The sequence below is a fragment of the Chionomys nivalis genome, chromosome 6 (genome assembly GCF_950005125.1).
Source record: "Chionomys nivalis chromosome 6, mChiNiv1.1, whole genome shotgun sequence".
NCBI classification, from domain to species: domain Eukaryota; kingdom Metazoa; phylum Chordata; class Mammalia; order Rodentia; family Cricetidae; genus Chionomys; species Chionomys nivalis.
This window is the reverse complement of record NC_080091.1, coordinates 6,595,491-6,623,155: the sequence shown is the minus strand read 5'-3', so window position 1 is coordinate 6,623,155 and position 27,665 is coordinate 6,595,491. Positions and strand designations below refer to the sequence as shown.

Here is a 27,665-nt window from a genome sequence, read left to right as displayed (position 1 = left end):
AGGAAAAAAGAAGTACAACTGATTGACGGGGTGGGGGTTCTTAAACCCCAAGCATGTATTCTCTCATATTTTGGGGGACCAAAGTCTGGGCAGGATCCGCTCTTTATAGACTCAGGGAGGATCCGTCCCTGTGGCTTTTTACCTTCTGGAAACTATTGACAGTTTTCATGAAACCATCATCAGTTTAGCCTCCATCTTCCCAGGATCTCTGCCCCTCACTGGGGATTCTAGGCGGGACTACACCCTGACCACGCCCCCAGCCCCTCACTGGGGATTCTAGGCGGGACTACACCCTGACCACGCCCCCAGCCCCTCACTGGGGATTCTAGGCGGGACTACACCCTGACCACGCCCCCAGCCCCTCACTGGGGATTCTAGGCGGGGCTCTACCCTGACCACGCCCCCAGCCCCTCACCGAGGATTCTAGGCGGGGCTCCACCCTGACCACGCCCCCAGCCCCTCACTGGGGATTCTAGGCAGGGTTCCACCCTGACCACGCCCCCAGTCCTCTTTACATTTTAGTGGGGCGGGCTGTGTGCCAATGCGCGTGCGGAAGACAGCCGCTGACGTCACGCGTCTTCCCCAATGGTTCTCCCCAGGCTCCTTCTGGAGGTACACACAGTCACGCTGGAATCCTGGCCCCTGCTATTTCTCCTCACGCTCGCAGAGCAAGCGCTTTACCCACTGAGCCATCCCCACGAACCCCTCTTCTCACTTCTGAGATGGGGTCTCGCTCAGGCTGACCTTAGCCTCACTCTGTAGTCCTGCCTGACCTCGAGCTGCAATCCCCTGCCTCAGGGCACTCAGCAGTTGAGTCCAGGATGCAAACTCTAGTCTTCCCTCAGCAACTAGAATTCCTCTGGAAACCTGCAGGGGGCGCAGTTCCCGCGGCAGCGCAGACCCAAGCCATCTAAAACAACCAGCTAGGTCCGCGGCACCCCAAAACCCAGCTTCATCCTGGCTTACCCCTGAAGGGGGATCTGAAAACCTCCATTTCTCTGCCCTCAAAGATGGTTTCAAGGGCGCCTCCCCCAGGCCCCGCAACCAAAGAACCCCGCAGGCTCCCCGCCCCCACCCCGTAAGGAAGGATGCAGGCCACGGCGGTTTGTTCATTTATTTTCTCTCTTGTTGTGATTTTGCATAAGTGCGACGCACCATTTCCGCGGATTTTTTTTTTTTTTTTTTTTTTTTTTGCACCTGCTCAGGACGTGGCTGGGAGATATGCTTTTCCCTCAGCCAATCGGGAGAGGAGGATGCGAGCAGGGGGGCTGGAACTGTCTATCAGGCCTGGGCCCGCCCCCTGCACACAAAAGCAGCTTCCTTCACTATCTGGGGGCAGGCAGAGCCTCTGTCATCCGGGAAGGGGGAGAGCCAAAGCCGCGCAGGCCCGGGGCTGCGATGGCGGGGGACACGGAGACCGTAGGGGGGAAGGGGTGCTGCTACTGACCCGGGCACCCCCTTCTCCAGCGGGGCCGGGGAGCTGGGGTGCCGCTGGCCACGTCGCCCTGGGTGACCTTCCTTGGATGTGAACCTACCCCTGAGCATCCTTCCGCCAGGCCCCGGCCTGGGTACCACCCGCGAGATGCCCGCCTGCATCCGCACCCAGCCCGCCTTTGTGTCTCAGTGACGGCGCGGAGCCGCCGCCGAGGTGAGTGGGCCTTTAGCACTCTGGCAGTGTAAATTGTCTTTTTCCCCCCTGCTGGCAGCCCAGCTGGAGGAAAGGTTTATCCGGGAGACGCTGGCGGCTCCCGGAATGGCTGCTGCGATGGGGCGAACAGCCGGGGCTTGATCCTAGGTGGAGAATGAAGAGCCCCAAGGATTAAAACCCCAGCTCCGAACCGGAGCATCCTGGGGGCGGTAAACCTCCCATGCGGTGTCGGGTGTTTTCTATTTATAACCCTGACTGCGGGCATGGAGACATCAAAATTGCATATACATTGAAAAGGACAGATTTTTAGCAGTAGCTATATGGCCAGGGAAGGAACCTGCGCTGTCTTTCTGGAGTTGCCAGGGATTTCTGGTCCCCCGCTGTGGCCAGCGCCCAGGAGACCCACCACACCCTGTGTTTGGAAGTGTGTAGAAGGGGTCCTTCCCCTTTCCACCCGGCTTGGCTTGGCAGGAGGGACCGGTGTCCCTCTCTGCGTAGACACAATGGACTGGACTCAGCTGCGCTGGAGGAGGCCTGGAACACACAGGGGGAGTCGTGTTTTCTCCCGCACTGTGTGTGTCGCTCCTCCATGAATGGGTGATGACATTCCAGTAGGCCCGCCTTCCCTCGGCTCACACCTGCAGGCCCACCACCGGCTGGGCTGCGGGAGACACACCCCGGTCAGCAGCTGCAGATGGCTTGGTGATCACTGACAGCTGGGACAGGCAAGTGGCCCTTGTCTCCGGATCAGGGAACAGATTAGGGATGGCCTCCCGTGACCGGACCCTGGTATCCTGTTGTTAAGATTAAAAAAGGGAGGAGGACCATAATTTCACAGATGTGGCCCTGTGGGTGCCGAAGTTTGGTCTGGGGGGCGTCCTTAAGTTGCGTGTGGGGTGTGTGTGTATCGTAACACTGGCCTCTAACACAAAGCGTGTCCATCCATCAGACAGTCTGGGGAGTCCACACAGCACCCGGATGGAGCGCAGGATGGTAACTGCTGGCCAAGCTTGATTCCCAGCACTGGCAGAAAAGCCTAGTGCGGTGGCATCTGGGAACCCGGAGCTGTTGCCATGCCGACTATGCTCCCTGGAACTCCGCATACTGTGCACACACCCCACACACAGGCAGAACAGGTGATCAAAGTTGGGCAAGGTGGCGCACACCTTGAACCCCAGCTCTTGGAGGCTGAGGTGGGAGAGCCAGGGTTATCCAGACACACGCATGCACACATGCGCACACGCATGCACACAGGCACGTGCGCGCCTGTAATCACAGCCTGACCCCAGACATACAGGCAAGCAAAACACACACACACACACACACACACACACACACTAAAGTTGGAGGACAAAAAAGTAATCCCATACCTGGGGAGGCAGAGATTGGGGGTTCTGTGCTTAGCTTCAAGTGTAGAGAATGACCTCTGACCTCTATTGGCATATACGTACCTGCGAATACATAAACAACTGGTTTTTTTGGAGTGAGGGAACCAGGGGTGATAGGCTCGGAGGACACCCTGAGAGGCCATTTGTAGATGAAGTATGGCGGTCAGGACACACGCTGAACTCCTGGTTGTCTCTTCCACTTTGTGGGTCCTTCCAGCTTGGTGGAAGCCGCCCTTTCAGCAGCACGGGACTGGAAGGGGGGGTGGACTGGAGCAGGTAGAAGCAAGTGAGAGAGCAGCCCCTCTCTGGAAGTGACTATCACAACGCGGAACGTTAGTCCTGATACGCATTCGTACAAAAACGCCTGCACTTTTTCTTTCTTTTTTTTAAAAATTTCCACCACAGTTGAGATGCGAGGAAAAGAAAGGAGATTGGGTCAGCTTGGTTCCAGGGCTGCTTTAGAGAAGGTGGGCTTGAGAGATCTCAGCGGAGGGGGTCTGTGTCTGGGGGCTCAACTCCAGTTAATGCGCAGGCCGGGGCGTCCCCTTGTGTGTCCTCCTGCCGTGGGATGGCTCGGTCATACAGGCAGACGGGTGTCATAGGTGGTGGCTGTAGCCATGGCTGTCTAGATCACTCTGTCTTTTCTTCCTCAGATCCTCTTCTGAGGTCAGCCAAGCTTCCAGCCGCCCTCTCTTTCCAGCTCCCATGGGGACCACGGAAGCCACGCTGAGGATGGAAAACGTGGATGTGAGGGATGAATGGCAGGACGAGGATCTGCCCAGGTGAGGGCGACAGCGTTCCTGTTATTGGGACTCAGGCTCCCAGCAGTTTCCACAGATGCTGATGGAGACTTCTGACACCTCTTCCTTCAAGACTCCCAGACAGTGAATTCCTGTAGCCAGGCTGGGAGTGATAACCTGGCCTCGCAGTCCAGCTCCCACAGAGGAGGCTGGAGAATGAGTTCTGGTCAACCTGGGGTGCAGAACAAGACCCTGTATCGAAAGGAAAATGGAGGGACGTGGTCAGGGCGGAGCCCTGCTTAGAAGCCCCCAGCGGGGGGGGGGGCTGAGGGCGTGGTCAGGGTGGAGCCCCGCCTAGAATTTCCCAGTGAGGGCTGGAGGCGTGGTCAGGGTGGAACCCCGCCTAGAATTTCCCAGTGAGGACTGGGGGCGTGGTCAGGGTGGAGCCCCGCCTAGAATTCCCAGTAAGTGCTGGGGGCGTGGTCAGGGTGGAGCCCCGCCTAGAATTCCCAGTAAGTGCTGGGGGCGTGGCTCTTCTGAAAGGTATCTTTCTATATTCCTGAACCATCCTTTCCAAGGGAGAGCTGAGTTGAGGCATCACTGTCTTGATCTGATGGCGTTTTATTTTTCTTCTTTTCTCTCAACCCCCTTGACTGAACCTGCCACCTGCATTCCTCCTGCTGCGTGGCTCCTGGGGTTTCCACAGACCTCTTCCTGAAGACACAGGGGTGGGGCTGCTGGACGGCGCCGCGGAAGACTCCTCCTGTAAGCTTACAGAGTGCACAGAAATGCGAGTTTGTTTTCAGGATGCAGATGGTTGTCCGGGGTTGCATGCAGGGTGGGGCGTCTAGCAGGGGCTGTCATGCGAGGCTCAAAGGGGTAAGAGAACACCCACATGAAGACTGCGCGGCTCTTACTGTGTGTCCTTTATCCGGTTTCCCGTTGTCTCTGTGCTTCTAACCCTGAAGAAGTAAATGAAGGTAATGCACTTCCATTCAAGAAGCTGGATGGCTGAAACCGGGGGTGGCTCAGTAGGTAGCGCATTTGCCGTTCTGCTCTAAGGACCTGAGTTCAGATGCCCAGAACCTCAGGGCGGGGGAGGATATCAGACATGATGGAGTCGTTTGCAACTTTAATACTGCAAAGGAGGATGCCTGGTACTCTCTGCCCCTGGGCTGCTTTTATCAGTGATCGTCAGGGTCAGGGAACGAGGTGGAGAGGGACTGCGGAGACACCGGAGGGCGCTGCTCTCTGTACTTACACATACCGTACACAAACCTTTTCACTTAGAAAAATACGTATTTAAATTTGTGTCTGGATATGTGAGGAGTCCAAGAGGCAGGGGGGTTGCCGGAAGTTCCAGGAAAGCCTCAGTTGTGGAGACAGACCTTATGATTAGGCCAAGTTCTAGGGATGACGAGCTCCTGAGGCCAAGGACGATTTCTCCAGCAGACACTTGTCAGCATTGACCGCCAAGGTCCTGCGTGTGGCCTGCTTGTAGAAGCAGACCTAATTGTGTGCCCATGTCACGGTGACATGCCCCTGTGTGTGTCTTCCTTCAGATCTCCCCTCCTCAGTGCTGTCTAGTTCTTGGGCTGGAATTCAGAATTTAATACTGAGGCATTCCAATGGCCCCTCACTGGGGGAATTCTAGGCGGGGCTCCTCCCTGACCACGCCCCCACCCCTCACTGGGGGAATTCTAGGCGGGGCTCTACCCTGACCACGCCCCCAGCTCTGTTTTTTACATTTAATTCATCAGGATCTTGCTAATTGTCCTTCTTGCATACTGAACTCATCCTGTGCTCTGGTTGGCCTCAAGGCATGGCAATCCTACTCTCTAAGACTCCCATCATGCTCAGCTAAACAGTTACCCTGAGGACACAGTGGGCGACTCAAACTCCAGCCGAGGCTCCTTCCCCGTGCAGGGAACGCCACACCCCATCCCGTCCTTCTTAGAGCCCCAAACGTCATAGTCTATCCCAGCACCAAAGGGGAGATTTGGTCCTCAGCCAAGCGTTCGAGGCCTGAGGTGATGCTGCTGGCACGAACCTGTGCACACAGTACAGTGACCTCTGGAGGGGCCAGCACGGGGTCCTTGGAACACAGAGACCTGTAGTTGGCATTTACTTAGGGCTGGCGATCAGTTCCAAAATAAAGACACAGAGACTTATTAGTTATGAATGTTCGCCTTCGTTTAGGCTTCTCCCACTAATTCTTTTAACTTAATTTAACCTCTTTCCACTCATTGACATTTTGGAGCAGGGTTCTTTAGACAGGGTTTCTCTGTAGCTTTGAAGCCTGTCCTGGAACTAGTTCTTGTAGACCAGGCTGGCCTCGAACTCATAGAGATCCACCTGCCTCTGCCTCCCGAGTGCTGGGATTAAAGGTGTGTGCCACCACCGCCCAGTTTACCTTTCCTTTATGCTGTATGGCCCACTTTCCTGCTTCCTCCGTTTCTGGCTGGCTGGTCCCTGGTATTTCCCTGGCATCTCTTTTTCTTTCTCCCCCTGCAGCCTAAATTTCTCCTCCTACTTACTCTGCCTGCCTGGAAGTCCCATCAATACCTCCTTCCTATCTATTGGCCATTCAGCTTTTTATTAAACCAATCAGGTGCCTGAGGCAAGCAAGGTAAAACAGCAACACATCTTTACAAGATTAAATGAATATTCTACAACATTTTCACCTTTTGTCTAAATAAAAAAGGTTTTAACTGTATCGGAATAAGACAATAAGACAAATATCAAGCAAAAACTGCATTCACAATGTCCAGTCCATTTGTATTTGGCAAATTCAAAGGAAATACTCCACTATGGGTCCTCTTGGTGCACTCACAGTTGTGTGTCTAAGCCACTTTCTATGCTAACCTGTATTACAACCCTAAACCATCTTTTCAGACCTCAAAACATTTTCACAGATAAACGATTTAAGCTTTTATGTTTCTTAACCTCATCAACTTTGTATCTCTTATGTAAGTTTGTTTTCTGAATTTCCCAACAAGGAAAGCCGTAAATGTAACTGCATAGTCTTCAACTCTATCAGAGACCCAAGAAGGATATAATATTACCTGAATAAATAGGTTATTTATTGCACAGAGCAAGCGACTTCCAAAACTTTAGAGATGACATGTTGCATTATGTTTTACTCTTTTGGCTTTTGGAGGGGTTCCACCACCCAGCTCCCAAATAAATCACACACGGAGGAGGCTTAGTTACGCCTGTCCTGCCTGTTTCCAGGCAGCTTCTCTTATCTTACATTACCTCCACCAGCTTTTCTTCTGGGCTTTTACTTCTGTATATCTTTTTTCTTTCTTTCTTTCTTTCTTTCTTTCTTTCTTTCTTTCTTTCTTCTTTCTTTCTTCTTTCTTTCTTTTTCTTTTTTTGATTTTCGAGACAGGGTTTCTCCATAGCTTTTGGTTCCTGTCCTGGAACTAACTCTTGTAGACCAGGCTGGCCTCGAACTCACAGAGATCCGCCTGCCTCTGCCTCCCAAGTGCACCACCGCCCGGCTACTTCTGTATATCTTACTTTCCTTCTTACTCTGTGGCTGGCTGGGTGACTGGTGCTGGCCCCTAGTTCCTCTTTCTTCTCTCCTTCCATATTTCCCCTATCCCTGCTGCTCCACCTGTTCTTGCTCCTGCCTCGCTATTGGTCATTCATCTCTTTATTAGAGCCATCAGGCTTATTAGACAGGCACAGTAACACAGCTTCATGGTGTTAAACAAATGTAGTATAAACAAAAGTCACACACCTGAGAATAATATTCCCCAATAGTGACAGGACAGCTGGCTGCTTGGACAATCACCCCAAGTTTTCTCTGTAACATTGGGATATCCATCTTCTGTTCATGGGTCTCGAATATCTGACCGCTGTTTACTGTGAAGCAAGAATTTTGAAGAACGGTCTCACCTTGTTTTGGCAAAGTTTGGTAGTTACTTTTTTGTGTCTTGTATGTCCAGTTTGGCCAACATACTGTCAGCAGTCGAGGCAAGGGCAGTTTCTTGTCCAGTAACCAATTTTTGCCATAAAGAAATCAGACTCCATATGGAGGTTCTTAAATGTCCGTTGTCATAAAAAGTCATTATGTTATTAAAACAACTTAAATACCATATTCTGAAGATCTCTGAAATGTTTGAAGATGACCCATCTATCTAAAATATCTCTGTTTGACCTTGAAAACATCTCTAATATGACAGTTTAATTGTTATACATGACTAACTACTACCCTACATTTCTTAATTATTCTAAACAGTTTGTAATAATAGCTTTCAAGGACTAGAATTTTATATTACATTTTTAAATGAGCTACATACATACAATACCTTAGAAACATATATTCAGTATAACAAAAATAACCTTAAATTTGCATCAACATACAAAAATCCACTCAATTGTAAAATATTTGAGATGAATAGTTGCCTTTTTTTAATTGAGTATTTTTTATTGATATTTATTGAGCTCTACATTTTTCTCTGCTCCCCTCGCTGCCTCTCCCCTCCCCCTTTCAACCCTCCCCCAAGGTCCCAATGCTCCCAGTTTACTCAGGAGATCTTTTCTTTTTATAGTTTCTACTTCCCATGTAGATTAGATCTATGTAAGTCTCTTGTAGTGTCCACATTGTTGTCTAAATTCTCTGGGATTGTTGTTTGTAGGCTGGCTTTCTTTGCTTTATGTTTAAAAACCACTTATGAGTGAGTACATGTGATAATTGTCTTTCTGTGTCTGGGTTACCTCACTCAAAATAATGTTTTCTAGTTCCATCCGTTTTCCTGCAAAATTCAAACTATCATTATGTTTTTCTGCTGTGTAGTACTCCATTGTGTAATGTACCACATTTTTCTTAACCATTCTTCAGTCAAGGGGCATTTAGGTTGTTTCCAGGTTCTGGCTATGACAAACAGAGCTGCTATGAACATAGTTGAGCACATGTCCTTGTGGCACGATTGAGCATCCATTGGATAAGGACCCAAAAGTGGTATTACTGGGTCTTAAGGAAGGTTGTTTCCTAATTTTCTGAGAAATCGCCACACTGACATCCAAAGGGGCTGTACCAGCTTGCATTCCCACCAGCAATGCAGAAGTGTTCCCTTTTCCCCACAACCTCTCCAGCATAAGTTGTCATCAGTGTTTTGATCTTGGCCATTCTTACGGGTATAAGATAGAATCTCAGAGTTGTTTTGATTTGCATTTCTCTGATGACTAAGGATGTTGAACATCTCCTTAAGTGTCTTTCAGTCATTTTAGATTCTTCTGTTGAGAGTTCCCTGTTTAGGTCTGTACTCCATTTTTTTTTATTGGATTATGTGATCTTTTGGTGTCCAATTTCTTGAGTTCTTTGTATATTTTGGAGATCAGACCTCCTTCTGATGTGGAGTTAGTGAAGATCTTTTCCCATTCTGTAGGCTGTCGTTTTGTCTTGTTGACCGTACCCTTTGCTTTACAGAAGTTTTTCAGTTTCAGGAGGTCCCGTTTATTAATTGCTTCTCTCAGTGTCTGTGCTGCTGGGGTTCTATTTAGGAAGTGGTCTCCTGTGCCAATGTATTCAAGTGTACTTTCCACTTTCTCTTCTATAAGGATCAGTGTGGCTGGCTTTATGTTGAGGTCTTTGATCCATTTGGACTTGAGTTTTATGCATGGTGATAGATATGGGTCTATTTTCATTTTTCTACATGTTGATATCCAGTTATACCAGCACTACTTGTTAAATATACTTTATTTTTTCCATTTGATATTTTTTGCTTCTTTATTAAAGATCAGGTGTTTGAAGATGTGTGGATTGATATCCGGGTCTTCTATTCGGTTCCATTGGTCCTCCTGTCTTATGCCAATACCAGGCTGTTTTCAGTACTGTAGCTCTGTAGTCAGGGATGGTGATGCTTCCAGAAGTTCTTTTATTGTACACGATTGTTTTGGCTATGCTGGGTTTTTTGCTTTTCCATATGAAGTTGAGTACCGTTCTTCCGACGTCTTTGAAGACTTTTTCTGGGATTTTGATGGGCATTGCGTTGAATCTGTAGATTGCTTTCGGTAAGATTGTCATTCTTTTTTTTTTTTTTTTTTTTTTTTTTTGGTTTTTCGAGACAAGGTTTCTCTGTAGCTTTGGTGCCCGTCCTAGAACTAGCTCTTGTAGACCAGGCTGGCCTCGAACTCCCAGAGATCTGCCTGCCTCTGCCTCCCGAGTGCTGGGATTAAAGGCGTGCGCCACCACCGCCCGGCCATTCTTTTTTTTTTTAACATTTATTTATTTATTATGTATACAATGTTCTGTCTGTGTGTATGCCTGCAGGCCAGGAGAGGGCACCAGACCTCATTACAGATGGTTGTGAGCCACCATGTGTTTGCTGGGAATTGAACTCAGGACCTTTGGAAGAGCAGGCAATGCTCCTACCCTCTGAGCTATCTCTCTAGCCCAAGATTGTCAGTCTTACTATATTAATTCTGCCTACCCAAGAGCATGAGAGATCTTTCCACTTTCTGATGTCTTCTTCAATTTCTTTCTTCAAAGATTTAAAGTTCTTGTTATACAAGTCATCCACTTGTTTGGTTAGAGTTACTCCGAGATATTTTATGCTGTTTGTGACTATTGTGAAGAGTGTTGATTTTCTGATTTCTTCCCCAGTTCTTTTATCATCTGTGTACAGGAGGGCTACTCATTTTTTGAGTTAATCTTGTATCCTGCTACATTGATGAAAGTGTTTATGAGTTGTAGAAGTTCCTTGGTAGAATTTTTGGGATCACTTATAGAAACTATCATATCATCAACAAACAGTGAGAGTTTGACTTCTTTTCCAATTTGTATCCCTTTGATCTCCCTTTGGTGTCTTATTGCTCTAGCTAGGACCTCAAGAACTATATTGAATAGGTATGGAGAGAGTGGACAACCTTGTCTTGTTCCTTATTTCAGAAGAATCACTGCGAGTTTCTCTCCATTTAGTTTGATGTTGGCTGTTGGCTTGCTGTATATTGCCTTAATTATATTTAGGTATGTTCCTTGACCTTTATCATGAAGGGATGTTGTATTTTGTCAAATGCTTTTTCGTCATCTATTTAGATGATCATGTGGTTTTTATTTTTCAGCTCATTTCTATGGTGAATTACGTTGACAGATTTTCGTATGTTGAACCATCCCTGCATCTCTGGGATGAAGCCAACTTGGTCATGGTGGATGATGGTTCTGATGTGTTCTTGGATTAGATTTGCCAGTATTTTTATTTAGTATTTTTACATCAATGTTCATGAGTGAGATTGGTCTGTATTCTCTTTCTTAGTATTGTCTTTCTGTGGTTTGGTTATCAGGGTAATTGTAGCCTCATAAAAAGAGTTTGGCAATGTTCCCTCTGTTTCTATTGTGTGGAATAATTTGAGGAGTATTGGTATTAGTTCTTCTTTAAAAGTCTTACAGAATTCTGAGCTGAAACCATCTGGTCCTGGGCATTTTTTTGGTTGGGAGACTTTTGATGACTGTTTCTATCTATTTCTTCAGCAGTTATAGGTCTGTTTAATTTGTATATCTGGTCTTGATTTAATTTTGGTAAGTGATATTTATCCAGAAATTGTCCATTTTTTTAAGTTTTCCAATTTTGTGGAGTATAGGTTTTCAAAATATGACCTGATGGTCCTCTGTATTTCCTCCATGTCTGTTGTTATGTCCCCCTTTTCACTTCTGATATTGTTAATTTGGATATTCTCTCTCTGTCTTTTGGTTAATTTGGATAAAGGTTTGTCTATTTTGTTAATTTTCTCAAAGTACCAACTCTGTCTCATTGATTCTTTGTATTTTTTTCTTTGTTTCTATTGTGTTGATTTCAGCTCTCAATTTAATTATTTCCTGTCATCTAGTTCTCTTATGTGAGTTTGCTTCTTTTTATTCTAAAGTTTTCAAATGTTCTGTTAATTCACCAGTGTGGGATTTTTCCAGCTTCTTTATGTAGGCATTTAGTGCTATGAACTTTCCTCTTAACACTGCTTTCATTGTGCCCCATAAATTTGGGTATGTTTTATTGAATTTTAGGAAGTCTTTAGTTTCCCCCTTATTTCTTCCTTGACCCATTTAAGATTCTGCTGAGCATTGTTTAATTTCCATGTGTTTGTGCATTTCTGGAATTAGTATTGCTGTTGACTTCTAGTTTTAAACCATGGTGATTAGATAAGGTACATTGGGTTATTCCAATTTTTTTTTTTATTTGTTGAGGATTGCTTTGTTACCAAGTATGTGGTCAATTTTTGAGAAGGTTGCATGAGGTGCTGAGAAGAAGGTATATTCTTTTCTGTTTGGATGGAATATTCTATAGATGTCTGTTAAGTCCATTGGAGTCAAAACATCTGTTAGTTCTCTTATTTCTCTGTTCATTTGTTGTCTGATTGACCTGTCCAGTGGTCAGAGTGTTGAAGTCTCCTACTATTAGTGTGTGGCGTTTAATGTATGATTTAAGCTTTAGAAGTGTATCTTTGACATATGAGGGTGCCCTTGTATTTGGGGCATAGATGTTCAGTATTGAAATTTCCTCTTGATGAATTTTTCCTGTGACTAATATGAAATGTCCTTCTTTGTCTCTTTTGACTAATTTAACTTGAAGTCTATTTTGTTAGATATTAGGATAGCTATACCCATTTGTTTCTTAGGTTCATTTGATTGGCATATTTTTCCCAACTTTTTACTCTGAGACGATGTCTGTCTTTGAGATTGAGATGCGTTTCTTGTATGCAGAATAGGGATGGATTCTGTTTTTGAATCCAGTCTGTTAGCTTTTGTTTTTTTATGGGTGAGTTGAGTCCATTTACATTAAGGCTTTTTTTTTTTTTTTTTTGGTTTTTCGAGACAGGGTTTCTCTGTGGCTTTGGAGCCTGTCCTGGAACTAGCTTTGTAGACCAGGCTGGTCTCGAACTCACAGAGATCCGCCTGCCTCTGCCTCCCGAGTGCTGGGATTAAAGGCGTGCGCCACCACCGCCCGGCTTACATTAAGGGATATTAATGACCAGTAGTTGCTGTCTCCTGTTCATTTGGTTTTCATTGTTGGTGATGTTAATTTGTGCATTTTATTTCTTTGGGATTTTCTGTAATGAGATCATCAATTGTGTCTGTTTTCGTTGGTGTAGCCATCTTCCTTGGGGTGGAATTTTCCTTCTAGTATTTTGTGTAGGGTTAGGTTTGTGGCTAGGTATTGGTAAAATCTAGATTTGTCATGGAATATCTTGTTTTGTCCTTCTATGGTGATTGACAGTTTTGCTGGGTATAGTAGTCTGGGCTGGCTTCCATGGTCTCTTAATGTCTGCATAACGCTTGACCACGACCTGTGTTTCATTGTCTCCACTGAGAAGTCATGTGTAATTCTGATTGGTCTGCTTTATATGTTACTTGGCCTTTTTCCTTGCAGCTCTTATTATTCTTTCTTTACTCTGTATGTTTAGTGTTTTGATTATTATGTAGCGAGAAGACTTTTTTTTTTTTGGATACAGTTTATTTGGTGTTCTGTAAGCTTCTTGTATCTTCATAGGCATATCTTTCTTTAGGTAGGGAAAGTTCTCTTCTATGATTTTGTTAAATAAATTTTCTGTGCCTTTGAGTTAAACTTCTTCTCCTTATTCTATACCTATTATTCTAAGATTTGGCCTTTTTATGGTGTCCCATATTTTGTGGATATTTTGGGTTAAGCTTTTGTTAGATTTAATGTTTTCTTTAACTGATGAGTTTATTTCCTCTATTGTATCTTCAGCGCTTGAGATTCTCTCTTCCATTTCTTGTATTCTGTCGTTCATGCTTGCATTTGTGGTTCCTGATCTTTTTCTCATGATTTCTGTTTCTATAATCCCTGTGGCTTGTGTTTTCTATATTTTTTCTATCTCAGTTTTCAAGTCATGAATAGTTTCTTTTATATGTTTTGCTTCTTTTTCCTGGTTTTCTTTAAGTGATTTGTTGATACCTTCCAAATTTTTTGTTTGTTTTTTCCTCCATTTCTTTCAGGTAATTTCTCATTTCATCTTTAAGAATTTCAAAAATAAAAGAATTTCAAACATTCTCTTGGGGTTATTTTTTAGATCATTTTCTTCTGGTTCATCCATATTTGGTTGTTCAGGTCTTGCTTTTCTAGGGTCTTTAGGTTTTACTGGTATTGTGTTGCTCTTTGTGGTGTAGCATGTGATCTTACCTATCCTACTCATCTTTTCCTCTAATAGGTGTGGTTGGGGCTGTCTGAGATTCTGTTGAATAATCTTCTAGGTGCCAGTGAATCCAAAGCTCAGATGGTTGTTCCTCGTGGTACAGTCAGTGCTACAGTTCTAGTTACCCCGTTGGTTATTCCTGTTCCTGCAGATAGCTCAGTGCTCCTGTGCTTTACTCTGCTCCCTCGGAGTTTGCTGTCTCAGGCCTACTTTGGCCTAGGCTGCTGGCTTTGATCTGCTTTTGTAAATCCTGGTCTGGATCTCCTCCTGCAGAAGTCCCTGGCTTGGAGTTGGACCTGTTGTGGTGGAGATCGCAGACTCTGAGTCAGATTGCAGGCTCAATCCTGGTCTGCCAGTGTCCCAGGACTGGGTTTGCTCCGGGCTTCTGCTCCTGGTGGAGCTTGTTCTCCTCAGGCTCTCTCTGTCCTAGGAATCTCATTCAGTTCCACTTCTGTGGAATTTGTAGCCCAAGGTGGAGTTCCTTGCCTCAGGGTAACTTTGGCCTAGGTTACCAGCTTTTACCTGTATCTGTAAATCCTGGTCTGGATTCCCTCCTGCAGAAGTCCCTGGGTTGGAGTTGGGCCTGGAAAGGTGTCTGGTTCCAGTCTATGCCTCAGAGGTTCCAGGCTCCAGTGCACCCCAACCCACCTAGGACCTGCTTACTCCCCCAGAAGTCTCAGACTCATGCTTGGACCCACAGGGGTTCCAGGTTCCTGTCTATTCCCTTTGATGTTCCAGACCAATGCCCAAACCCACAGAGGTCTTGGCTCAGGGTTACTCTCTCTGAGGTCCCAGACTCGTGCCTGGCCCTGCCGAGATCTCTGGTTCCTGCCTATTCTTTCAGAGGACCTAGGTTCACTAATGCCCAGGCTGACAGAGGTCCTGGCTCTGGCCTAGTTTCTGGGAGATCCTAGACTCTCGCCCAGATCCACCAGGATGTTGGTTTAGGTCTATTCCCTTGAAGGTCCCTGATTCATGTCTGGACCCTCAGCCAGCTCTGGCTCACTTACTCAGCGGTTACTGTAGTGGGAGCTGTGGGCCTCTTCCCACAGCCCGGCTCATGGCTGCCTAGCTAGCTTATGCCCCGAAATAACAACACATAAACTGTATTCCTTTAAACACTGCTTGGCCCATTAGCTCTAGCCCTTACTGGCTAATTCTCATATCCCGATCAACCCATCTCTAATAATCTGTGTAGCATCAGTCTTATCAGGAAAGATTCAGCATGTCTGACCTGGCGGCTTGCTTCATCGCTTCTGCCTCAGAGAGTAGAGCTATTGAGGCTGCCCGGGAGAGGGGAGCATGGCGTCTGTCTCTCAGAGGAGCTGCCCTGCATCTGAGCTCACTTCCTCTTCCTCCCAGCATTCTGTTCTGTTTACTCCACCCACCTATGTTTTAACCTATGAGGGCCAAGCAGTTTCTTTATTTTTAACCAATGACCTTCCTCCATCAGGTTACTCCCTTGTATCTGTTCCAGTGGAGATTGTTGCCTCTGGATCTGGTCGCTGGTTCAATCCTGATCCACCCGTGTCCCGGGACTGGGTTTGCTTCTGGCTTCTGCTCCTGGTGGAGCTTTCTCTCTTTCCATCTTTTTAATCTATTTTTTGTTTGTTTTTTGAGACAGGGTGTCATGAAGCCCAGGCTAGCTCAAATTTATTATGTATCTGAAGATGACCCAGAATTCCTGATCCTCCTGTCTTCACATCCCAAGTACTGGGTGAGAGGCGTGCTTTCGAGGGCCTTCTGTGTGTTTCTTTATAGAATAAAACCTCTTTCCCCATGTGTGTCGGAGCAAATACCATTTTTTTGAGACATGGTCTCACTGTGCAGGTTAAGCAGGCACTTGCTTGGTAGAGCAGGTTGGCCTACAGCTCACAGAGACTCTGCATTACTGGGATTAAAGGTGTGCACCACGATGCCTGGCCTGTTCTCTCTCTCTCTCTCTCTCTCTCTCTCTCTCTCTCTCTCTCTCACACACACACACACACACAATGCCATTTAACGTTAAGGCTTGACGATACCCCCCTTCACCTCACAGACCATCCTTTGGTCCCTTTGTGCTGTTGGTCATGAGCGTCACCTCCACATGTGACCCTGGGCCATGATTTTGATGCTGCCCTGTGGGAAGAGTCGGTAGCCTTTTAGCAAACCTCATGGATCCGGAGGCTCCACCCACTTCTGGGAGGGAGGCAGAGGGTGCATCCCTGGATTCCCAGTGTGGTCCTCAGCAGCAGTAATCACTCACACCCTGAGGTTGGGGTGGGGGATATGAACACACTTCCGCTGCACAGTCACGTGACACCTAAAAACAAACCTCTTCCTGAGTGGGTGGCACTGATGGTGGCTAGTTTAGAATTTTCTTGGAAAGTTTACTCTTATTTCCAAGTCCCAAAGAGGCAGCTCTGACTGATTCTGCAGAGACTAGGTAGCTAAAGGGAAAGAGAAAAGAGAGGAGCCCTAATGAGTCTTAAATAGTTTTCCTTGGTACCAGGAACGGAACAGAGGGCCATTGCAATGAGGAGGAGGGAGCTCCACCTGACCACGCCCCCAGCCCCTCACTGGGGATTCTAGGCGGGGCTCCACCTTGACCACACCCCCAGTTCCTCACAGGGGATTCTAGGCGGGCCACACCCTCAAGGTGTGTATTGTGGGTTGTTGGGTGTCACACGTGGATTTGGAAGAACAGCTTATGGCAGTCAGTTCTCTGTGTCCACCACGAATAAAGCCACCAGGAGGGGTCATCTGATTGTTGAAAAAGTTTTTCAGTCCTACGATTGAGAAATCTGTCAAGGCCAGGCTGCCTCTGCCTCAGTGTGTCGGTGGGATGACAGGCTTGTATGAAGACCTCCGTGAGCGTGGGTCCACGCAGTGACTGTGGATGAGGGCTTCCCTAGAGCGCTGTGGTTGACCCTTCACTGAGCACAGACTCTGGGGCCAGGCCCCCTGTCCTTAAGCTGCCCACTTCAGACATTTGGAGCTGTCCTAGTGTGCTTTCTGTGACTGTGGCAAACATGGTGACTAAAACCAGCGTGGGGAGGACAGTGCTTGTGTGGCTCATACTTCCGTGTCACAGTTCACCACGAGGGACGTTGGGGCCAGAACCTGGAGGCGGGAGCTGAAGCAGAGGCTGTGGAGAGGCGTTGCTTCCTGCGTGCCCGCCCCCCCCCCCCCAGCCTCCTCGCTCTTTTTCAAGTTCAGCAATTTGCCTCCCCTCCCTCCTCTCCTCCTAGTCTTCCCCGCCTCCATCCACTCCTCATCCCCCCCCCCCAGCAGAAAAGAGCAGGCCTCCCAGGGATATCAGCATCAGCCAGAGGTAGGAAAACAAGTTACAGCATGTTAAGGCTGGTGGAGGGAGCCCAGTATGAGTAGGGTCCCCAAAGCCAGAGTAAGAGTCAGGAGATAGCCTGGCAGTGGTGGCGCATGCCTTTAATCCCAGTATTCAGGAGACAGAGGCAGGCGCATCTCTGTGAGTTCGAGGGCAGCCTGGTCTACAGAGCTAGTTCCCGGACAGCCAGGACTATCACACAGAGATGTCAGAGACAGCCCCTGTTCCAGCTGTTAGGAGTCCCACACGAGGACCAAGCCACACACCTGTCACATATATGCAGAGTGCCGGTCAGTCAGTCCCATGCAGGCTCCCTGGTTGATTCAGTGTCTCAGCTCCTATGAGCCCAGGTTAGTTGATTCTGTGGGTTTTCTTGTGGTGGCCGTGACCCCTCTGGCTCCCACAACCCTTCCTCCCTCTCTTCTTCGTACTTGACTGTGGGTCTGCGTCTGTTCCCACCACTTGCTGAATGGCGCCTCTCTGGAGATGATTCTGCTTTTACAGCACTCAAAACCCCTGCCCGGGTGGCCCCACCCACAGTGAGCTCAGCCCTCCCATGTCAGTCTGGTGGGCATTTTCTCAGTTGTGATGCCCCGGGGTGACGTCTCTCTCTGGTCCTCTCAGAAGACCCAGGCGCATTGAACTCGTTCTGGGTGGACTTGGGTTTAGGGACAAGGCGTGGGAGTGGGACAGAAACTTCCCGAGAAAGAGGTCACATCGCGGAGGCTGCGCTCCTCGGGCAGAGGCTCACCCGGGGAGGGGACACGAGAGGGGTTCTGAGGTTAGCCTGGGCTACCGAGAGCCTGTCTGGAGAGGGTGGGGTGCGAGCAATCTTTCACACTTGTGGGTCCCCGCAGCTCCTCCCTCCACCCTAAACTTGGGCGGAGCACATCGGAAGAGAAAGACCCTGGTGGCCCCAGAGATCAACATTTCCCTGGACCAGAGCGAGGGCTCCCTGCTGTCCGACGACTTCCTGGACACGCCAGATGACTTGGACATCAACGTGGACGACATTGAGACACCCGACGAGACCGACTCGCTGGAGTTCCTGGGAAACGGCAATGAGCTCGAGTGGGAAGGTAACGGTGGGGTCCCCGCCCTGTCCCCCTCCGGCTTCTCCAGCCACCTCCTCGCCAGCCCCCCTACCCCCGCCCCCATTACAGCTCCGGGAGACGGCGTTGGCCCTAGGACCCAGAATGTCTGGTCCCACAGACCTGTGGTCTGTCACAGGATTCTCGTAGCCCAGCGAGGTCGCTACCTCCCAGAGGGACGCTACCTACGGGCTTGCGAGGGTGGGGTGGGCAGAGGGAACTAGACGTCCACAGGAGGGTCTATAATAGGCATGCGCGAAGCCCACGTAAACCAGGAGTGATGTGTGCATGTCAGGACTATCCCTCCCTGGCCTCTTCCAGTCTCCACCAGGGCCACACACATCCCCAGACATCAGTCAGCGAGTGACTCAGGTACAGGGACAGAATCTTTGTGCTCAGCTCCCTGCAGGGCCCAGGAGGAGGAGTGAGCTGGGTTCAAGCAGTCCTGGCAGGCAGCTAGGGAGGGCCATGCGCTGGAAGGCCATTTTAATCTCATTTATCATTATTATTTATTTGCTTTTTCTTGGAGACACGCACTATATAATCCCAGGCTGGCCTCAGAAAACCTCACATGCCGGGCGGTGGTGGCGCACGCCTTTAATCCCAGCACTTGGGAGGCAGAGGCAGGCGGATCTCTGTGAGTTCGAGACCAGCCTGGTCTACAAGAGCTAGTTCCAGGACAGGCTCCAAAACCACAGAGAAACCCTGTCTCGAAAAACCAAAAAAAAAAAAAAAAAAAAAAAAAAAAAAAGAAAACCTCACATGATCCACCTGCCTCTGAGTGCCAGGATTAAAAGCATTCAGCATCACGCTTGATAAAAAAAAAAGGGGGGGGAGAAAGGAAGGAAGGAAGGAAGGAAGGAAGGAAGGAAGGAAGGAAGGAAGGAAGGAAGGGAAACAGCGGGTTTGGGATGGGTCATGGGGGGTGGTCAGCGGCTACCTCAGGTGCAATCATGGAGGGCTTCCGGCAGAGACAGCGGTGTAGCCAGAGCGGAGCAGGCTTTTCTCGTGGCTGCGACAAATCTTACACACAAACAACCAGGGGAAACGGGTTTATTCTGACTGACCGCTGGAGGCTACAGACCATCGTGGCGGGGAGGCCTCGGCTCCTGGGATGGGACAGCGCCACCTTCAGGGCGGTTATCCCAGGCTATGTCACCTCAGGTGTTCCCAGAGCTCCCAGGATTCACAGATCAACCTTCGTGTGGGGAGGGCTGGATTCACACTGGATTCACACCCCCCACTGCAGACGACACCCCAGTGGCCACTGCCAAGAACATGCCCGGAGACAGCGCGGACCTGTTTGGGGACAGCGCTGCGGACGATGGCAGCGCAGCCAACGGTCGCTTGTGGCGGACTGTCATCATCGGGGAGCAGGAGCATCGCATCGACCTGCACATGATCCGGCCATACATGAAGGTGGTCACCCACGGAGGTGTGTGCACCCCGCGACCTCGCCCCCACGACGTCACCGCGGACAGTGGTTCTCCTGATGGGGGGGCCTGTCCAGCTGGGGTGCGCAGGGGCTGGCACACTGGGCATCATCCCCGCCACCGGGAGACGCTGGTCAGGGAGGAAACGGTCTAGCCTGGGTTACCGTGACACTCACAGGATGCCTCCTTCCCAGGGTACTATGGGGAAGGCCTCAATGCTATCATCGTCTTCGCAGCCTGCTTCCTCCCAGACAGCAGCTCCCCCGACTATCACTACATTATGGAGAATCTCTTCCTGTAAGTCAGCACTGGGAAAGCAGAGGCGGCGGAGCTCTATGATTTCAAGGCTAGCCTGGTCTACAAAGCAAGACCGCGTTTCCCAAAACCCACGCAACGAGGAGGATGGGGCCCCTTGGAGCTCAGAGAAGAGTTGGGGTTCTCAGCTGTCTGGGGGGGCGGCGCTGGCGATGGAGGCGGGGGCCCTGGGTGGCGTCTCAGGCCCAGGTCCCTTCCAGACTGTTCGGGAGCGCACCAATGGGCTCCCACACCCGCTGGGGTGTGTCTGGCCCTGCCCGGCAGGGCTGCAGGAAGGCCCACGCGGGCCCCACTCTCGGTGCCTCATATGGGAACCCCGTCCCCCCACCGCAGGTACGTCATCAGCAGCCTGGAACTGCTCGTCGCTGAAGACTACATGATCGTGTATCTAAACGGCGCCACGCCCCGGAGGAGGATGCCGGGCATCGGCTGGCTGAAGAAGTGTTACCACATGATTGACAGGAGGTGAGAGGAGGAGGAGGGCACCGAGGGAGGAAGTCAGCGAGGGTCCTGCCAGTATCTGCTGGTGACTGGGGAGGACTCTAGGGACCCCTGCAGAGGGAGGCACCGTGCTGCGTGTCCTTCCGTGTCTGATCCACGCCTCAAAGCATTGAGTGCATTGAGTCCTCAAGGGCCGTCCTCTCTAGAGGTGTCAGAAAAAAGGGCCTTTTCTTGTGCACGGCTGAGTAATAGTCCAGCCTGTGATCAAACTGTATTGTCTGTTTGTCCATCTGTGAGTAAACGCTGGGCTGTCTCTCTCTTTTGGGTTTTATGAATAGCTTCAGACAGATTTTTGAAACCTACAAGCACTTCCTAGAATTCAGGACTGTGGTGTGTGTGTGGGTGTGTGGGTGTGTGTGTGTGCGCGTGCGCGCGAAGGGCCACACTGCTGCCTGGTGTTGATGAGTCCCAGGGCCTCCAAATTCTCGCGCTGTGAGGGTGCAGTCAGCTAAGAGGACTTGGGGATGGCAGACTGTGGAGGGATGGAGGGTAAACGGTCCATCTTGTCCCCGGGGGGCTCCCTGCGCCCCAAGCCTGTGACAGTGACGTCCTCGCCTCCCCACACAGACTGAGGAAGAATCTGAAGTCTCTGATCATTGTGCACCCGTCATGGTTCATCCGCACCGTGCTGGCCATCTCCCGGCCCTTCATCAGGTGGGACCCCGCCCGGCGCTGTGCCCTGTGTGTGTTCTGCGGGTCGGTCGGTGCGATTCCACTAACCACATGGTTTGGGGCCCCAAGACTCACTGATCCAGCCAAATGCAGCGATCCTCCTGTCTCCGCCTCCCCAGCACCACGCCCGGTGTTTTGTGCACGTGCTGTGGATTTGAACTCATGTCCTAACACTTGCACAACAGAGCCTTCTGCTCTGGCCCTGCGCTCCCTGTGTAGTGTGGGTCAGTGCCGAAATGGCAATCCCCAGGCCTCAACCCCATGAGTGCCGGAATGACAGGCGTCACCAGGCTCGGAGGAGAATTCTGCATTTTATTTTTAAGAATACGCTTGAAGGGCTGGCGAGACGGCTCTATTAGTAGAGGAGCTTGCTGCCAGGCCCTGACAGCCTGAGTTCAATCCCCACGACCACCTGTGGGATGGAGGGAGCCGACGCCCTCAAGGTGTCCCCTTGTTTCACTCGCGCTTGCGCAGTAAAGAGACGTGACAAAATGATTCTAAAAAAGAACACATCTGAGGTGTTCGTCGTTCATCACGGTCGTACTGAGGCAGGAGGGTTCCAGGCCAGCATGGGCGACTTGGCAGGTTGGGCAGGGCCCGGCCCGGCTGTGCCTGGTGACCCCTTGTCTGCCCTCCTGTGTCCACCAGTGTCAAGTTCATCAGTAAGATCCAGTACGTGCACAGCCTGGAGGAGCTGGAGCGACTCATCCCCATGGAGCACGTGCAGCTGCCCGAGTGTGTCCTGCAGTGAGTGTCCCTCGGGGTCCCCACGCAGGCAGTCTGCCACCAACGCTGCTTTCGGCCGCGAACCCCCCCCCCCCGCAGCGGCTTCCTTTCCATTGCTGCTTACACTGGGGGACTGGAGAGACAGCTCAGCGGTTAGCGCACCGGCTGCCCCTGCAGAGGGCCCAGTGGGCTCCCAGCATCCACAAGGGGCTCACAACCCCTGCGTGACTCCAGTTCTGGGTACTGCACGCGCGCGGGGACCCGATGCCCCCTTCCGGCCCCCGCGGGTACTGCACGCACTCACAGGCGCGCTCACATTGAACCATTATCACAGCTCAGCGTGAAGCTCAGTCCGCAATCCCTGGCACCCGCCCTCCCCTTCAGCTCCGTGGCCCTGGCAGCCGTGTCTGAGTCTGACTCCCTGCTTGTATTTTTCTTTCCTTCAGGTACGAGGAACAGAGACTCAGAGCCAAGAGAGAGAGGTCAGTGCGGCACAGCTCCTGAGGGATCTGAGGGGTGGTTTGGTGGCTTCGACTTGGTGAGAGCAACCGATGGCCCCACCGGCTTGGCTCGGCCTTCAGTGGAAAAACTGATGCGGGCAAGTGCGAGGACCTGAATTCAAATCCCCAGTACCCATGTAACCCGCCGGGCCTGTGGTGCCCATTTGTAATCACTGGGGAGATGGAGATGGGACCCTGGGGCTCGCAGGCCAGCAGCCTACCTGAATCAGCGAACCCCGGGCTCAGTGAGAAACCCCATTTAAAAACATGACATGGATTGGGCCAGCAAGATGGCTTGGCCAGTAAAAGGGCTTGCTCCCAGACCTGACAACTGGGATTCAGTACCCAGGACAACGACTGACGTGACCTCCTCACAAACGCAGGGGTCCACACGACCTCATACACACCTGGAGACCTGCCTTTCAGACCAGGCCTCTGGAGACAGCCATGGATTCACACCCTGTCTTGGTCATCCATCAGACGTTATTTATCTGTCTGTGTTGGGTGTGTGTGTGCGTGTGTGTGTGTGTGCGTGCATGCGTGCAAACCACAGCACACATGTGGAGGTCACTTGAGGGGATCCAGGTCCCGTGCCATCAAATGGGATCAAACTTGGGTTGCCAGACTCGGCGGCCAGCGCCTTTACCTGCTGAGCCAGCTCACCGGCCCCTGACTCCCTAATTTAGTTTGAGGACCTTACTCAGCACAGAGACCCAAAGGGGTGATCTTTGGTGACCATGCCCAGGGGCTCCGGCTGCCCCTAAGCCCTCACTGACTTGGCCACACGACGGCCCAAGCTCAGGATGAGGCCCCTGTAAGTTTCTCTCTGTTGTCTCTTTCTACCATCTTGTCCATCTTTAAAAGTCAGCGAGTAAAACTCTGCCCCTCACCTATCTCAGCCTGCAGCTGGGCACAGCGGAGTCCGGTCACAGGGCTGTGCCCTCCCCTCCAGCCCTTCAGAACCTTCCGTATCCCAGAGACGCTCCACCCCCATCTCACATTAACTCCCTGTCCATCTGTTCTCGGTGCCCCTCCCATCCCCGAGACCCCCGTCTGTGTGGCTCTCCGGACCTCCTGGGAGTGGGTACTGCCATGCCAGTCCTCCCAAATGTCCCATTAAAACTGCTGTGCTCCGAGTTCCCGTGCCATCCATGTTGGCGTGGTACCAGAGCTATAATCCTTTTTGTGACCGGGTAACAGTCCAGGGATCTCATGGGAAAGGCCCCACAGCAGTGGGTGGAGCCCAGTGGGTCCCCGCCTAGTCCCCCGAGACTCTGGTGGCCTCTTCCTTAGTGCCGAGACCCACTGTTTTTCTTCTTTGGGACAAGGTATTTGGTGGCCCAGGCTGGCCTCGGATCCCATGCCTCAGTGTCCCCAGTGCTGGGATGGGAGGCACGAGCCAGCAAGCCGGGCTCTGTGTATCTCTTTCTCCTCCCACCACCCAGACCTTCCAAGCATGGACCTGGGACTGTAGTTCAGATGGTAGAGCACTGGCCTCGCTGGGGCCATCTCCAATGCCACATATCCAGCCTGCCTGCAATCGGCATGAGGAGACAGGAGTTTATGGTCATCTCAGCTACGTAGGGAGTTACAGGCTAGCCTGGGCTATACGACACCCTATTTTCAAGAGGGGGGGACAGGAGCCCTTGTGTTACGACTCAAGCTTGTCCTATCCTGGGCCACCAGCTCCCTCCAACACACCAGAAACAAAATGCTAACATCAGTCCATACTTGAGGGGCTAGTGGGATCCCAGAATCCCTGCCTCAGCCCCAGCCGCCTCCCATCCTTGTCACCTGGTTCTGTCTATCACAGCACACGACCACCAATACAACCAGAGTTCCTCGTTCCCAGATCCGAAGAAAAACCAGAGACGGTGGAAGAAGAGGACAGGTAAGCACAAAGGGATGGCGGGCCATGGCAGGGAAGAAGATGGACATAGTTAGCACCTTCCCAAGCTTGATGACACCCGGGCAGCTGCTCCAGCTCCTCTGGTCCCCTCATTTTTGTTTGTTTGGGCTTGCCCCTTTAGCGGCAGGTGCAGGTTGACATCTGTTTTCTGTTAGAAAAACACAGCAGGGTGGCCGCCTTCCTGTGGAGATTTCTAGCCATGAGCAATAAATGGGAATCGCCTAGGGTCTCGAACAGGCAACTAACAGCTTCTCCTCCCCATCACAGGTCAGCAGAAGTGACAGAAGACCGGGAAGTGAGGTGGGTGTAGCACAGGGTGTCAGCGGGTTTTCTTGGAATGTTCTGAGTGCAGTTCAGTTTGGGTGAAGATTTGTATGCTTGGCCCAGCAGGTGACATAAGAGTGCATCTGTTTCCTGATTGTGGGACATGGTGGTCATGACCAGAGAGCACCCACACACTGCCAGGCTCAGATGAAACTCAGAGAAAGGAGGGATGAATGGGTGGATGGACAGATGGACGGATGGGCGGATGGGCGGATGTGTGGGTGGATGTGTGGGTGGATGGGTGGATGGATGGATGGATGGATGGACGGACGGACGGGTGGGTGGATGGGTGGGTGGATGGATGGATGGGTGGATGGATGGATGGATGGATGGATGGATGGATGGATGGATGGATGGATGGATGGAAGGACGGACGGACGGACGGGTGGTGGGTGGGTGGATGGATAGATGGGTAGGTGGATGGGTGGGTGGGTGGGTGGGTGGATGGGTGGATGGGTGGATGTGTAGGAGTCCACAGATCTTTATTGCTGTTGCCCTGGGAGGAGAGTCATCTTCTGATCTGCATTTGGAATGTTGGTGGCAGCCATTGCTTTTTGCTCTGAGCTCTCCCAGCCAGATAGCTGACTCTGAGTTTTCCTGTGGAAGCTCACCTCCGCCTCAGACACTGACCCCACCTTGCTTGTCCTGTACTCTCCAGCATGTCCTGATTTAACTGGAACCTGGAGATGGACAGAGAAGATTCCAGACACCACATAACCTCCGTCAGAGGCCTGAGGGCCCCAGACTTCATCCTGCCTCATCCTGTGTCCATCGTTGGAGGATGTCCAGCTCCTTCGTCCCCCTCTTCACCCCCTGGTGTCTTCCGCTGCTTGAGTCCATCTCACAGTTTTTATTGAGATGTGTGCCGCCTTCTGGAACGAACTGGGTCCTTGGCCTCTACCCTTCCATACTCTGAGCTTGTGGTTGGCAGAGCTGGACATGGACGGCGTCGCCCTGTTCCTGTGTGACTCCGGCTCTTCCTCCAGACCTCCACAGCCCCACCTGAGATGGCATAAGTGTGCGTTCTCACTGACCACGAGAGACCATTGCTCAGCTCTCACCTGTCCCCAGCTGGAGCCTTGGATTCCTGGTTGGGGCTGCGTCTGCTCCTCTGTGGAATGAGACCCTCTGTCCCCTCTCCCTGTCACCCCAAGCAGGGCTGTGACCGCTGACCTGACATCCTCACTGACACCCCCATTCTGCCATTTGACGTCTTCAGGGCCCTTCAAGCCCGTTGCACACATGCTGGTCCACCTGGTGGTCCCCAAACCCTCTTCCCCACAATCTGGAACATTTTCTAGCCCTTTAAAGTAGCTGTGAATCCTGGAGACTTTAACCGACACCTCCTTCTCAGAGAAGTTGTGTCCACCTTTCTGTCCCCTGCCCGGGCCAGTCTTAGGCCTGTGTCACCAAGCAGGAGACACCAGCTCAGTGTAAGAGGACATAAAAAAAGATGAAGATACAGGGCTGTGGGTGCTAGAAGATCTGGGGGATTCCCTAGGGAAATATGTCCAGTGGGCGGGACACTGAGGCCACCTGACCTTCACGCACTTTCCGAAGAGCAGGTTTACCCCGATGACTGGACAGTTGGGACCAACGGTGTCCAGACGCCATGGGAGTGTAAGAAGCAAGCCTCCTGTCTCCACGGGCACTAAGACCGGGTGACATTTATGAGGAGGAGTCCCCTGTGGTTCCCTGAAGACTTGGTGGCACACACTTTTAACCCCAGGATCTCAGTGAGTTCCTGGACAGCCTGGTCTACAGAGAGGTACTCATCCATCCACCAACTACTGGTCCTTGCCTTCTCCAAGGCTGGGTTCCATCCATCCCACCATGAGGTGTTTGGCCTCTGTGACATGCCTCTGCCTCTCACTCCTGAACCTCTGGCGGCCGCAGGAGAGCAGCTTCCACCTGGAGAGTCACAATCTCCGACCAACAGCACCCAAGGATCTGAGTTCTGCTGGGGACGCACCACACGCCTGGGCCTCAGAGGGACCTGATAGAGCCTGTTGTGCAGGGCACTGGGTTTTGTTTTGTTTTGAGACAGGATCAGTGTGGCCTCAAACTCCCGATCCTCCTGACTCAGTCTCCTGGCAGGTGTGTACCCCCAAGCTGGGTGAGGGCTTTGCAAGTTGTATTTATCCAACATCAGATAGAAGAGGGGATCCCAGATGGCGCCCCAGATCGAGGCCCATAGACGGCCTCTCTTGGCTTTTGGAAGCAGAATACTACAGGCTTTTCCTACCTGGTGGCTTCTGGTGACAGCCCACGCCTATGGCATGAGGACAGCTGTGGCAGGGACGGATGGACGAACATAATCCTCCCAGCCCTCAAGGGTCTGAAGTCCTTCCCCCAACCCTGGGAAACTAATGGAGGCTGCGCCACGGCAGCCCACCACCACCCCACCGCCACGGCAACCCACAGCCCCCACACACAGCCCCACCGCCGCCACGGTAGCCCACGCTCCCCTCCGCCCCCCGCTGCCGCTTCCACGGCAGCCACCCCTCCCCCGCCGCCACGGCAGCCACCTCCCCCCTCCACAGCAGCCCACACACCCCCCACCGCCACGGCAGCCACCACCCCTTTGAGATCACCAGCACCCACTGACCCAGGGAAGCAGGACCCAGAACCACAGCCACAGAGGACCCCAAAACAGGAGAAAGACCCTGCGTTGCTTAATATCCCAGTCCACACAGGGCCACCACTTCAGGTAGCCAGGGGACAGTCTGAGGCGAGAGGAAAAGGCCCAGCGGCTCCTGGTGAAGGGCCGCTGAATTTCTTTACAGAGAAGCCCCGGGATCCATTGAAAACTTTCCCAGAAGAGTGCCCACCTTCCACCAGCGAGTTGTGTAGATATAAACATGGAGACGGTGGGGACAGTCGCTGTGATGACTGGCAAGCTGGGGGGGGATTTTTATGTGAAATAAATTATAATACA

The 27,665-nt window shown here is 51.1% G+C and overlaps 1 protein-coding gene across 1 annotated transcript; it reads left to right on the top strand.

Annotated features, from left to right (window-relative positions):
• The first annotated feature begins 1,339 nt into the window (after window positions 1-1,339).
• LOC130876452 (caytaxin) lies at window positions 1,340-27,665 on the top strand. The gene is made up of 13 exons (XM_057773000.1): window positions 1,340-1,648; window positions 3,690-3,818; window positions 4,483-4,541; window positions 18,114-18,335; window positions 19,597-19,782; window positions 19,975-20,077; window positions 20,429-20,560; window positions 21,164-21,250; window positions 21,917-22,015; window positions 22,441-22,476; window positions 24,308-24,385; window positions 24,671-24,703; window positions 25,386-27,665. The coding sequence occupies exons 2-13, from the start codon at window positions 3,742-3,744 to the stop codon at window positions 25,393-25,395; spliced, it is 1,122 nt and encodes a 373-aa protein (XP_057628983.1). The 5' UTR covers window positions 1,340-1,648; window positions 3,690-3,741; the 3' UTR covers window positions 25,396-27,665.